The sequence below is a fragment of the Epinephelus fuscoguttatus genome, linkage group LG14 (assembly GCF_011397635.1).
Source record: "Epinephelus fuscoguttatus linkage group LG14, E.fuscoguttatus.final_Chr_v1".
In the NCBI taxonomy this organism is placed as follows: domain Eukaryota; kingdom Metazoa; phylum Chordata; class Actinopteri; order Perciformes; family Serranidae; genus Epinephelus; species Epinephelus fuscoguttatus.
In genome coordinates this window covers 9,417,467-9,430,331 of record NC_064765.1, presented here as the reverse complement: position 1 = coordinate 9,430,331, position 12,865 = coordinate 9,417,467, and the positions used below count along the sequence as shown (strand labels likewise).

The window sequence follows — 12,865 nt, the reverse complement described above, 5'->3', positions numbered from 1 at the left end:
TAATATAATATAGTATAGCAATATAATACAATTTTTTAATTGATTTAAATTTATATACTTTATTAATCCCCGAGGTGAAATTCAATTTTTTGTCATATAATATAATTATAGGCTATTTGAAATAATACAATAGTAGGCCATTAGCAGGACTTTTAGTATTTTATTTATTATTTTACTTTTAAATTTTATATGATAAATTATAGTTATATGATATATAAATATATATATTTATAAGCACCAGTATTATTAAGTATTTTTACTTTGATGTGTCAGGTATTGAACTTCACTCTTATTGGACAAGCCACAAAAACAAAAAAAAAGCAAACAAACAAAAACCTTTTCAAAAAAAAGGAAGAAAAAAATAACATTTTCTAAATTAATAGAACGGGACAGACATATCAACTAATACACTACAATATAATATAATATAATATAATATAATATAATATAATATAGCAATGCAAACTGTGAAGTGGGTTGCCAAATCCGTTCTGAATCCCCCTTTGATGATTGAAGAAATTTAACTGTTAATCTTATTATTTCACGATTAAAAATATTATGATGTAATTTAACTAAAGACGCTGTTGTTTATTTCACTGAGATAAGTCAACACAGTCGGTCTAATACTAACAAAAAGGGCAAAGTCGTCGACTGTACCTGCGTTAAGGATTAACCGCGGTAGTTCATGAGCAACCCCACACACTGGCAACCTGACGGCAGCAGCATTTCCTGTTCCCTGCTCTTTGGACTCGTGCGCCATTTTAAAGAAGTCGAGCAGAGCAGAGAGACGGCTCAGTCAAAGTTGTAGCTTACCAGCGACGTAAACAACCAAACCAGAGACGCTCAGAGAAAACAAATAGGTGAGAATCAAAGTGAATCGATGTAGAATATTTGTATTAACTGGTTGTTGTTGTATTTAAGCTAATTTTGGTGTTTATGTGTTCAGAGCAGTTGATAATGTATTTGTAGCTAACGGTTGGTTGCTAGCTCGCCTTAGCTAACTGAAGTCGACCTCGAGGCGAGCTAACAACCGTTATGGACTAACCGAGCAAGAGGCGAAATTATTTTTAAGCAATGTAATGATGCGTACGTTAGCTTAATATTGGACAGCTGAAACAGGATTGTATTTGTTAGTTTTTATCTAACTGACTTAGTATTTCTTCATTTCAACGACGCACGAATTTAAGGCGTTAACGTTAACTCGGAGAAATTTTAGACGGTAACATGGCAACAGTATCTCGGTGTGTCCTCGTAGTAAGAGCTAGCTTTATGTTGCTGTAACGTTAGCAGGCTGCAGTTGGGCCTATCATGTGACGACCGAGAGTCCTTACTCTGTACGGATTGTTTGTTGGCTAAGGGTAGATGTATTAAAAATACTTTCGTTAGACAGTTGACTAATTTAACATTACGTGATTCCGCTTTATGGAGGCACAAAATTAACTTAATAAGCATCTTGAGCCCGTGGCGTGAGTTTATGGTGCTACTCAATCATATTGTGTTATACTGAGATGTGCTTTCAACATTTCGCCCACCTTATCAATATAAATTACTACTTAGAGTGTAGGTCAGTTCACCTCAAATAACAGTTCAATCTTCTAAACTAACACCTCTCCAACGCAGGTCCATCAAAATTGAGCATTAGCTAGGGTTGGAAATTAACTTTTTCTATCCATCTGCCACTGTGGCTGCATGGTTTAAAAATCTACTAGCCCCTTAATAGATAACCATTGTTTTTTGGGGGGGGCTGATGACTAAAGCAGATCAAGCAGCCACTTGCATATATTACCAGAACCCTGGCTATAGCCTTGGTGAAGGCATCAATGTGTGAGGTGAAACTGGTTAGACCAGAGCTGGCTTATCTGATTCAAGTCTGATGAGTTTCACTTGAGTCGTTTTCAGTCTGGGTCTAGTTTTATGTGACACTACTTTGACCTTTTTCATGGATTAAAAACAAAGTTTCGTTCTGGATGCAAATTTTGAACCTTCAGCTAAGTTGAATGGTGATGCACAACTTTAAAAGTCATGAGCACGTCGTCTGCCATCTGGTCTGCAGTTCTCATCAGTAGCAGATCTGTTACTCATCAAGCTTGTAACCTGCACATACTGTAAAATGTCTATAATTAACTTTGGGCCAAGTGAGGTCAACACGCTGAGCTTGAAGCCTCAAATATTAAGCTATATTTACTCCACTTTGCCTCCTCCTCTGGCTTGATGTTTACCCGTTCTTGTGTTTTCTCATTTCAGCAGATAAAAATGAATGGTTGTCGTGTCTTCATCGGCCGTTTGAGCCCGCACGCCAGAGAGAGAGACGTGGAGAAGTTTTTCAAGGGATATGGACGGATTAGGGAAATCAACCTGAAGAATGGATTTGGCTTTGTGGTGAGTATCACTGACCACTTTGTGTGAATGAGTTCTGATCGAGTTTTCCTACTTCTAACTAATCTTTTGTTTTTGTCTCTTCTCAGGAATTTGATGACCACAGAGATGCAGATGACGCTGTGTACGAGTTGAATGGCAAAGAATTGTGCAGTGAAAGGTAAGAATCGAAACTTGCATGGTGTCTTTGTTTTGAGCCTCTTAATCTGGCACGTTCACACAGACTAAATGGTGGATCTGTTGCCAAAAAGAAAGAGGGCAGAATTAAGTCACAATGAGTATATACAAGTATACTACTGTTATTTTGATGCACTATATTCTTTTAGCTGTCAACTATCTTACAGTATTGTCCATGTCAAATTTAATGTGGATTATATCAAATGGTGCAGTGATTTTGTTTTTGGCAGCAAATCATCCAGTTTGCCTGTGGAAAAAAAGGCTGAATTTAATTTGTTTTCCAAAAAAGAAGAGATAAATCAGTAAGAACAACCCTGTTCAAAGTTTAACCATTGACATTGAATCACTGACCGAATCTGTGGCTACACACAGTATTTGTTTGAGATCATTTGTCCAGATTTCAACTGCCCATTTCACAGTCAAATCACCAGCCTGTGTGCTGCTGGTGCTTTGGCAGTTGTTATTCACTATCAATGCTTTGCCTCTAGATGACATCACAACAGACTTTCTAGTTTGTTCCTATTAATTATTTGAGTCAGCCCACACAGTATTATTTGAATATCAACCGCACTGTACTACTGAGTGCTTTTACATGGACATGAAAAATTCATTCATGATCAGGCTTTTGGAGTATCTCGTTAATTTGTCTGAGCATTACCATATTCTGTTCATGAGAACCCCGGATGTGCTAGCTGGAGTACTCTGAAAGAAACTGTGATGTGTATGGGGAACTGGAATATCCTGGTTTCTCTGTGCTCATGTAAACACTATATCCTGAATATAATCTTAGATGGGATAAACCTCATAAATGGGATTTTCATGTCCATGTTATCACACTCTATCATGGACATATTAGTAGACATATTAGAAACATGTAGCTTGTTTTACTTATCTGACTGTATTATCCTAAGAATTTCTTGCTCTTCTTCTCAGGGTCACTATCGAGCATGCACGCTCCAGAAGAGGAAGAGGTGGCGGCCCTGGAGGAATGGGACGTTTCGGTGGTGGCGGCAGCAGTGGCGGTGGCGGCTATCGCCAGTCTCGCAGCAGTGGATCCAGGTACACTTGCTATAACAAACAGATCTAGTTACCTCAAGTGTCCACTAATAAGTTTTGTCAAATTTCTAGTCCAGAAAAACCAATGTTACAGGTTTCTTATCGCATCATTGTTCCCTGGTGTTTGAATATTTCATTCTCTAAATATTTTCACATATACAGTCATGTGAAATCTTGGGTTTGATATATAACTACCAGGAGAAAACCTTGTTTAAATGATGCTGTATTATATATCAGTATGGATCACTTACAAATAAATTGTGAAGGGACTGTTTTCTAAGAAATTAGCAGTGCTGTATCTTTTAAAATATATTTCTGAGTAAATACAATGATTAAATTTCAAAACATCCTATCGTTTCTTGCCCATATTAGAAGAACACAAGTTATTTTACTTATCATTTGGTTCTGATTAGTCATCATACACTTGATTGTAAAGTGAGGGTGTACAGTGCATCCTCTTTCATTTGATCTGGGTGTACCAAAGTCAAATAAAGCACGGTGAACTGTGATGGCAGGGCACAACAATACACAAATAATAAAAATCGATTAGAAAAAAAAGAGAGCGGCTCAGGCTCATTCACGTGGAAGAAAACGCCTGTACAAAAAGATGTTTCCCTCATTTGAGCAGCATTAACAGAGATAAAATCAGACGATTTAATGTGAACCGGTTTTTCCACCTCTGAATCAAATTCAAATATTGACAGAGCTTTTAGGCCGATAGAGGGTAAACACAACGACAGCAAAGCTGTCTGTGCCATGAGAATAAATCCAGGTGAATTTTACTGCCTGTATTTAATACTGATTGCTTTCCAGAGGGGTCTGGGTACAGTTACAGCTTCCACGGTAAAACATTTGTCCTCTTTTTACTGACGATGTTGTATTAAAGTCATCTTTTGGTTTGTGTTGATCGGACAGGTATGGCCCTCCAGTACGGACAGACCACAGGCTCATTGTGGAGAACCTCTCTTCACGGATTAGCTGGCAGGTAAGAGATTACTGAGCTTCCTTATGTATCGTACAGCACAAGCTTTAGAAAAAAATTTATTTATCACCCTGTAATGACATATTTTAAAAATGAAGCAGCATTCATTTGATCAGGCTGGGTCAATTTGTCTCTAGTCAGACAACATTAGACATCAAAAAAATAAAAACATTAGTCATTCGGCCAATCACACTAGAAAGCCCCCAGTATTTTTTTTTTTTTTTTTTTTTAAGTTAAACTTAACTTCAATCTACATTTTCTTTTTTTCAAACAGAAGCACATTATAGCTGCTGATTTCTAACCAAAAGCCTTTAACTGTTTTTTAACAGCTGCTCTGATATGGTTTCCTTTTATATCAGAGGTGAATGCACATCCTCCATGGAGGTGCCAAGAAGTGTGTAGCGCCCTCTCCTGGTTGTTTTTCTGAATAGTGTCCATTTGGTGCCTCTCCTTACACGCAGTTGCCGCCGGTCTAAAGTCTTGGCTGGGCCCCGTAGCGGGTGAAAGTGGTCTAGCGCAGGATACGGTAGCCTTAGGAGGTCCGTAGCCACAGTCTGGAGGTTCTGTGGGCTGGCACCCCCGACTGCTGTAACCCCCCTCAAATCCACGGTCCCTACACTCTCCCGTTTGGGTCTTTTTCTGTTGCTGATGGAGCTGGGGGGGTGTTGAGTCGGGCGCACACCCCTCCCCCTACTTGCTCTCTGGTGGTTCCTTACTTGTGGAGGCCGGATGCTGAGTCAAGGCCGAGGTCGTTTCTCAAGGGCTTAACACTGCATTGGTTCCCATTTGCTATTTGGACAAGTGGCTCTATGCTAATATCTTCCTGGGTATGGAGCGGTAAGTAGCATAAAACTCATGTGATTGGGTTTGTTCAGGTTGGGTGGTGAAGGGGTGTAGAGTTACAGTCTCAAATGGGAGGGAGCAGTTTTAGTCTGTAAACACTTAAAGACTTGTGAGCCAAATAATTTTTAAAGGTCATATGAACAAAACATTGTCCACCTACCAGGGTACTATTCTCATTTACCACCAATAAATACACAGGTTTATCTCACACACTCAAAATTCAACGTTACCTTGCACAAAAGAAAAGCATAAAGTCTGAAACCTGAATTCATTAAAACCTAAACTGATGTGTTACCTGTCAAGTGTCTCACTATGGAGCTGAATTTGTTTATTTGCTGACGCCAATTCATGGAGCCATTTAATGGGGCTTTTAACACTGAGTAAAGGCAACACTCGTCTACACAAAGTATTTTTTTCAGTGGCTCTTTTGTTTACATGCCTTCCACTGAAATGAGATCTTATCACAGAGTGACAAACGTCAGCATTAGATAACCCAAGTTTCAGTGTGTGCTGGTTTCTTGCTGCCTGCTCATTTCTCTCCCTCCAGGTCTGAAAAGGCTCTCACTGCCACCTCGTGTTTTGTCATTTGTCACTGATCTTAACTTTTATGCTTTGAAACAGGACCTGAAAGACCTGATGAGAAAAGCAGGTGAAGTTACCTTTGTGGACGCTCACAGGCCCAACAAAAATGAAGGGTGAGTAGCACCTCTGTGTGTCAAACTTCTCAACATTCAAACAGTCTTTGTCTCCAGAGTTTGGTCCTAATGAATGTTTCTGCTTTTACACAGAGTGGTTGAGTTTGCATCCCGCAGTGATATGAAGAACGCTATCTCCAAGCTGGATGGGACAGAGCTGAATGGACGCAAGCTGAAGATCTTTGAGGACAGCAGAAGAAGGTGAGTTGGTTTTTACTATTTTTCTATGAGACTCATGCTAAAATGGTGCCACATGTGTTTGCACATTTGTGCCCCCCAATCATAGAAGTAGGGCTGGAGTAATTTGACTTAATCAACATCATTGATTACAGAAGTACGTCAATTTGCAGAGAATGAGCTGCAGCTTAAAACCTCGCCTACAAAGTGAAAATGATATCTCATAGGAGTGCAACCGCAGCACACAGATACTCTTAAGTGAAGCATCATGGATCACTTTGTTAAGATGGACAGACAACACCATCCTGTTCTGTATTTATCTCCATCCAGGCATGATAGTCTACGTTAGTAATCACAAACTGTCGGCACCACCCCTCACATTACAGCATGCATCAGTAAACTGGACACACTCCACGCTTTTTTGGGACTGGCACAGAAATATTTCAAACAGTTTGGGAAATTTTCCTAAGATGTTTTTAGTGGGGTCTCTGCCATGTGTCAGATGTAGAATATCTACCATGACCCTCCTTCACATGCCCTGGAGCTTTCAGGTCCTCAAGGCTTTTTCGGCAAAATGTGATCAGTTATTTCTGAAATCTCATATTGACTTTGATCTTAAGGTTTAGGTACTGGGTGATGTCAGCTCCTTCAGCATGACTCATCGTGTGAAGTACTTAAGCCTGTCTGCAAGCACTGCAGCAAAAAACATATACTCAACAACTGGAAATCTGAAAATTCCCCAGCTCTGAAAGATATAATCAGTGGACTTGTATTCTGGAATACTCCTGATAAAATACTGCAGTCTGTCAGGAAATAACACAAACTATCTGGTCTTTCTTGAGAATCTCACAACAATTAGAGTGTCAGCTTACTTTTATTATGTCTGGACAGAATAATTTTTTTACCTATTTATTGTACATCATATTTCTACCTTTATTAATACCGCACGATTTGAATGATATTGCAAATGTATGATTGTCATGTTTTAGTTTCTAGCATTGTTACTGGAGACATATTCAAACTGTATAATGCCACGGGATGTATCCTAAAAATGACTTTCCTCTTCCAACAGTCGCAGCAAGAGCCGCTCCCGCAGCTACTCCCGCTCAAGGAGTCGTTCCAGGAGCCGCAACCGTTCCAGGAGCCGCTCCAGGTCCGCAAGCCGTACCCCGGAGAAGAAGACGTCAGGAGGGGGCAGGGCCGCCGACAGATCCCCCTCCAGGTCAAAGTCTCGCTCCAAGTCCCGCTCCAGGTCTCGCTCCCGTTCACCCGCTCCCGCTCAGAACAAACAGTCCCGCTCCCGCTCTCGATCCCGATCCCGCTCTCGTTCCCGCTCACGTTCCCGCTCTGCGTCTGCAGACAGCAAACATTGAGATTGACACACCTGTAGGCCGTCTTATAGACTGTATGGTGGCATGTGATGGTTTTTTCTTTTTCTTTTTTAAATTGAAGGGGAGGAAATCACCTTTTTACATGGCTTCTTTTGAAACAAGATCTTCAGTCATTGGCTTTGATTTGTTTTTTGTTAGTTTGGATGTGCTTCCACAGGAAAATTATTTGTGTGTTCTTATTACTTCATGATTTCCCTCTTTTAAAATCCCCTTCACAATTTGATGAAACACCAAGTGATGCAAAATATTTTGATCTGTGATGATTCTCATCACCACCCTGCGGCCTGTGCAAGCTGTCTGCCATGTCATGATTCCATCCACTCCCCGTGTGCTTCACCCGAGTGTTCACAGCAGTTCAAGATTAGGTGGGAATGATCTTCATTCCCCAAAATGTCGATAGGTATGTTGTTGTTTTTTGTTTGTTTGTAACGCAAGCTCCTGGCATTGCCGTGAAACTGTGATTCTGCTTCTGACGATATGTTGCTTTCACTGCCCTGATATGTGAACATAAACATGCAAGCATCTCAGTTGGTGGTTTATTTCAGCTTTCTTGTGTGATAATGTTTGAGTCTGGCATTAATTTAGTTTATCACTGCTGCTGTATCATGACCTCGTCTCGTGTTGATTTATTTTTCATTTTGGTTTTGTATTTTATCAGCAGCCTCAGCCGGAGGGGTGCTCTGTCTCTTAACACACGTGTCTGTTTCAGCGGGAAGATATGTCTCAAAATAAGTTTATTAATTTGATACTAATAAAACACTTAATGCATACTGTCATTTAATTTTTTTAGTAATGTCCAGAAAGAACAGTGTTTTTTTTTTTTTTTTTTTATAATTTGTGAATGTCGGTATAGAGACCCATCGTCTCTGCAGTTTAAATGAATAAAGCTTTCACAAACTGTTGAGTCTGTCGGCCAACCTTGAGTCTGTCCTGCAGTGATCACAGCATACATTTCCACATTACCGATATAGTATACACCAATCAGCCATGACATTTAAGCCACTGACAGGAAGTGAACAACTGTGATTATTTTGTTGCAATGCAATGATGTGTTGAGAAACCTGGAGTCTCATTTATAAAACAATGAGTGGGATCCATTCTAAAAATGTATGTACAGACAGAAGCCAAAAAAAGGCTTCCACCTTATCTGCGTCGCCAATTTCCCATCTCCAAAACGTCCGTAAGCTTCTCCCATGGCATCTGAAGGACATACCTGTATCCCAGAGGTCCTGTGTCCATGCCTCTACAGGTCGGAGCCAAGTCTAGTCCACAGTGGGGCCACTGACATGTCGAGGCATGGACACAGGACCTCTGGAGGGCTCCTGTAGTCTCTAGAACTACAGGGCACTGGTGGCAGATCCATTGAGTCCTGAAGGTTGTGAGGTGGGGTACCAGCAAGTCCCATGGATGCTGGTTCAGACTGGAATCTAGGGTCTCATTTATAAATATGGTGTACGCACAAAATTAGGCCTGAAAGAAGCGTACCCACACAAAAAGTTGTGATGAATTAAAACAGATTTTATGGGAGAAACCTTGACCGATGCTTACGAACATTTTTGAGACAGGAAGTTGGCGCTGTAGATGGTGATGTGGAGACTGACTGAGCTCATCATCATGTTCCTGAGGCCATTCCTGAGCAGTTTTTGCGGTGTGACATGGATCATTGTCCTGCTTAGGGGCACTGCCATCAGGGAGCGCTGCCACCATGACAGGCAGTACTTGTTCTGTAGTGGTGCTTGGTTGGGAGGGTGGTGCATGTCAAGTTGCATCCACATGAATACCAGGACCCAGGGTTCCCCAGCAGAACACTGCATTGTACCAAGATGACCAGTGTTACTCAATTCGCCTGTCAGTGGATTTTACAATGAGGCTGATGGTTGCATACTGTCACTCTGCTCCAACAGTGCAAATCAAGTGTGTAAAAATCCTAATAGATACATGGTTTTACCTGAGAAAGATGGTAAACTTCATCTCTGTATTTATCTTTAGTTGTTTCCATTTCACAAGACACATTAAAATGTCTGTGGTTATAGAATAATTCTGTAATTGTAGGTTGTATTTAAAGTCTGATGAAAGAATTTAAATATTCTGTGGATGTGACAGATGACTGAGAGACTGACCACAAATCCAGCACAGTGCACAAAACTCAACTGTTAATCTTAAAACTGACTGGATAAAGATTTATATAGACTATAAAACAGGCAGGGCAGGATATGAAAAAGAACAGTGAGTTATTGTCCGTTGATGTGTTCAGGTGATATACATTTTAATATCCTGCAAAGGTGGATCATCCATATATCCGTATTTTCACCGCTTTACCTTAATGCCAGACAGTGATTTGCAACAGCAAAATGAAGCCGTTATATCGCTCTATTCAAAGCCAGACTCCATTGAGAAAAACAGTGATTTAACATTGCTGAACACAGGAGCTGCTGGTCTACTACTGCCTCGTTCAGTTGGTTGGTTTGTCTTATTGTGTGACTTTGGTGTTTCAGAGGGTTAGTTCAGATTCACCACTGTCTCATAATAACAGAAACTAACTTCCTGATCGAAGCAGTAGCAGACCAGCAGCTCCTGTGTTCATAGAGCCAAAATTACTGTTTTACTCAATGGAGTCTGGTGGCTTCGACAAGAGCATAGACGAGGGACTGAAGCTATTAACAGCTTCCCTGCCAAAGCGGAAAAGGAAGGGCAGTGAAAATACTCTCAATATAGCGTACACTTAATTTGATATTGATTTTTTTTAGGTGGAACTTTTTTCAGTGGCTGAAATACATGTTGCTGCTGATGCGTCCACAGCAGTACACTGCTTAGCTTCCATATCAGACCCCAGCCTGTTTCTCCAAACTGGGGGCGTGCTGATTGACATCTACTGTACGTAATATACTGACTGCGGATAAGTACCCCATACAACCCCACTTCAAAAAGTCTGAAATATCCCTTTAAGTACAAATTTAGTGTACCTGAGTGTTTTCATGCCTATTTATACTTCCACTCCACTGCATTTCAGAAGCACATATACCTTTTACTCCACTACATGCAGCGGTGGAGTAGTTGATTAGTCAGGAGTACTACTAAGTAGATGGGTAGGCTACGAGGAGGAAGTGTGTATACTCTCCTTCATATTCCAGGTGGGGATACTGTGAAAGAGGTGGCTACACCACATACTGTGTATACCCTCCACAACACCACTGACTACATGTAACTGACAGCCTTTGTTACCAGTTACCTTATAGATTAAGATACATGCACACAAAATATATGAAGATTTTATGAAATATGGACTGAACAAGATTGAGCACTTTGACTTGTAATACTTTAGATTACTTGGATTCACACTGGGGATTTTTTTGTACTTTGACTGTAAATAAGGTGCCAGAGTGCATGACAAAGCATCAAAGTCGAGCTTGTATATACCAAGGGAGGATCCCCTGGACCCTTGGACAGAGGTTGGGGCTAAAACCCCAATGTCCTCAAATCCCAAAAGCGCCCCTACATACACCTGGGCTGTATTCACAAACATTCTGAGAGTACTCTCAGAGAGCTCCTGAGAGATGTGTGCACATCTCTAATGCGATTAACCAAACATTATCCCTGCATGATCTAATCTGTAGCATTTCATTTACTCACTGTCGTCCAGCGTATATGTCTCTGAACTCTTTGTCTTTCCACCATTTTCTCCTCTTCATTAGAAACTCTTAAACACCTTCAAAGTCCTCCCCTGCTCCCAACAGATTTTCACCTGAGGAGCTCTTTTAAAGTCTAAAATGCTCTGTGAATATCTTTTATCTTTACAAGGACTTAGTCTTAACTTTAAGGGGGAAGTTATATGTAATATTTTATCTGATAATCATTATTAGTGTTTGGTAGTGTACTGGCCTGGCGTCATTTTTGGGCAAAGCAGGTTGAGTGTGAATATACATACTTCTATTTTTACTTAATAAATAACTTTTGCAATGCAGGACTTTTACTCATAGTAGAGAATTTTCATGGCGTGGCATCAACACTTTTACTTAAGTAGAGGATCTGAATACTTCTTCCACCAGTGGAAATAAATCAGTAGGCACACTACCCAGCCAACATCTGTATGTGGGGTGCCAAGTGGGTAGTAAATGGGTTGACAAATGGGCCCCTACATGGGATTGTTCATGAGTTCCATGAGGCCAATTATCAATTGCCCACACACTGCCTTTACCCAAGTGGGACTCACATGGTTATGCTTGGGCTACCTGGGTACAAAGTGGATATCTTATCTTTGGCCCACTTGGGTAAACCTTTCCATGTGGGCAATTGGCACCAATATGGAACCCATGAACAGTCCCTTTTTAATGCCCATTTTTTCAGCCTGTTTACTACCCATATGACACCCCACATACAGATGTTGGCTGGGTTTTTATGATATTTGGAGTCGGGATGCACGATATTGGATTTTTTTGCCGATATCCGATATGCTGACGTGTAGCAACTTATTTGCCTGATAATCGATAAACTAATTTTAGTGATCATCAAGTCTCTTCTGTAGTGGAATTAACATCATATAATGCATGCTTACTCATCATGATGGCCCACCAGAAATACAATACTTTTAAATGTATGTAATATTCATTCATTGTGCAAAATGAGAAAAAGCATGCTGGCCGATTCTAAGAGTTCATTTTAAAGCCAATATCTGCCGATACAGATGACGTACCGATATTATCACGCATCCCTAATTTTGGCTGTAAATTAAACATTAATTTAAATTCCTATGTGACTTAAAGAAACACGTGTGTTACAGAGGAGACGACCACAAACAGTATGAGAGAGGAGAGTCCGCTGATACAACAGACAAGCTACTTACAGCCAGGCTATCCATGGATTAATATGACAACAGCTTATCCTGCAGATCATATTAATCCTTAAAGTGACCAAGTCCGCATCACACAGTCCCTGAAAACCTGGATGCTGAATGGCTCCAATAAAGAAGGCATGTCTCCAAACAGGAGAGAATTAATTAAATAAAACTGTGTACTTGAGAAACTTGAGGGTCATTGAGTCCATGTGCTGCAGCCACACTGATCACCACATGGTGGCAGCACCTGCTCATCAGACTGGAGAATAGCCCACATCACTGTGTGTGCATAATGAATACGATCAGTAGTTATTATAATAAATATTAATTCACTCAT

The 12,865-nt window shown here is 40.5% G+C and overlaps 1 protein-coding gene across 2 annotated transcripts; it reads left to right on the top strand.

Moving 5' to 3' along the window:
* Positions 1-703: 703 nt before the first annotated feature.
* srsf5a (serine and arginine rich splicing factor 5a) lies at positions 704-8,473 on the top strand. Of its 2 annotated transcripts, none has more exons than XM_049595513.1 (8): positions 704-860; positions 2,245-2,379; positions 2,466-2,536; positions 3,487-3,612; positions 4,525-4,594; positions 6,056-6,129; positions 6,223-6,330; positions 7,379-8,473. In XM_049595513.1, exons 2-8 carry the CDS (start codon positions 2,254-2,256, stop codon positions 7,677-7,679), a joined length of 876 nt encoding a protein of 291 aa, XP_049451470.1. In that variant the 5' UTR covers positions 704-860; positions 2,245-2,253; the 3' UTR covers positions 7,680-8,473. The 2 variants fall into 2 exon arrangements, with proteins under 2 accessions (XP_049451470.1, XP_049451469.1); XM_049595512.1 differs by having other exon boundaries at positions 4,516-4,594.
* Positions 8,474-12,865: the final 4,392 nt, after the last annotated feature.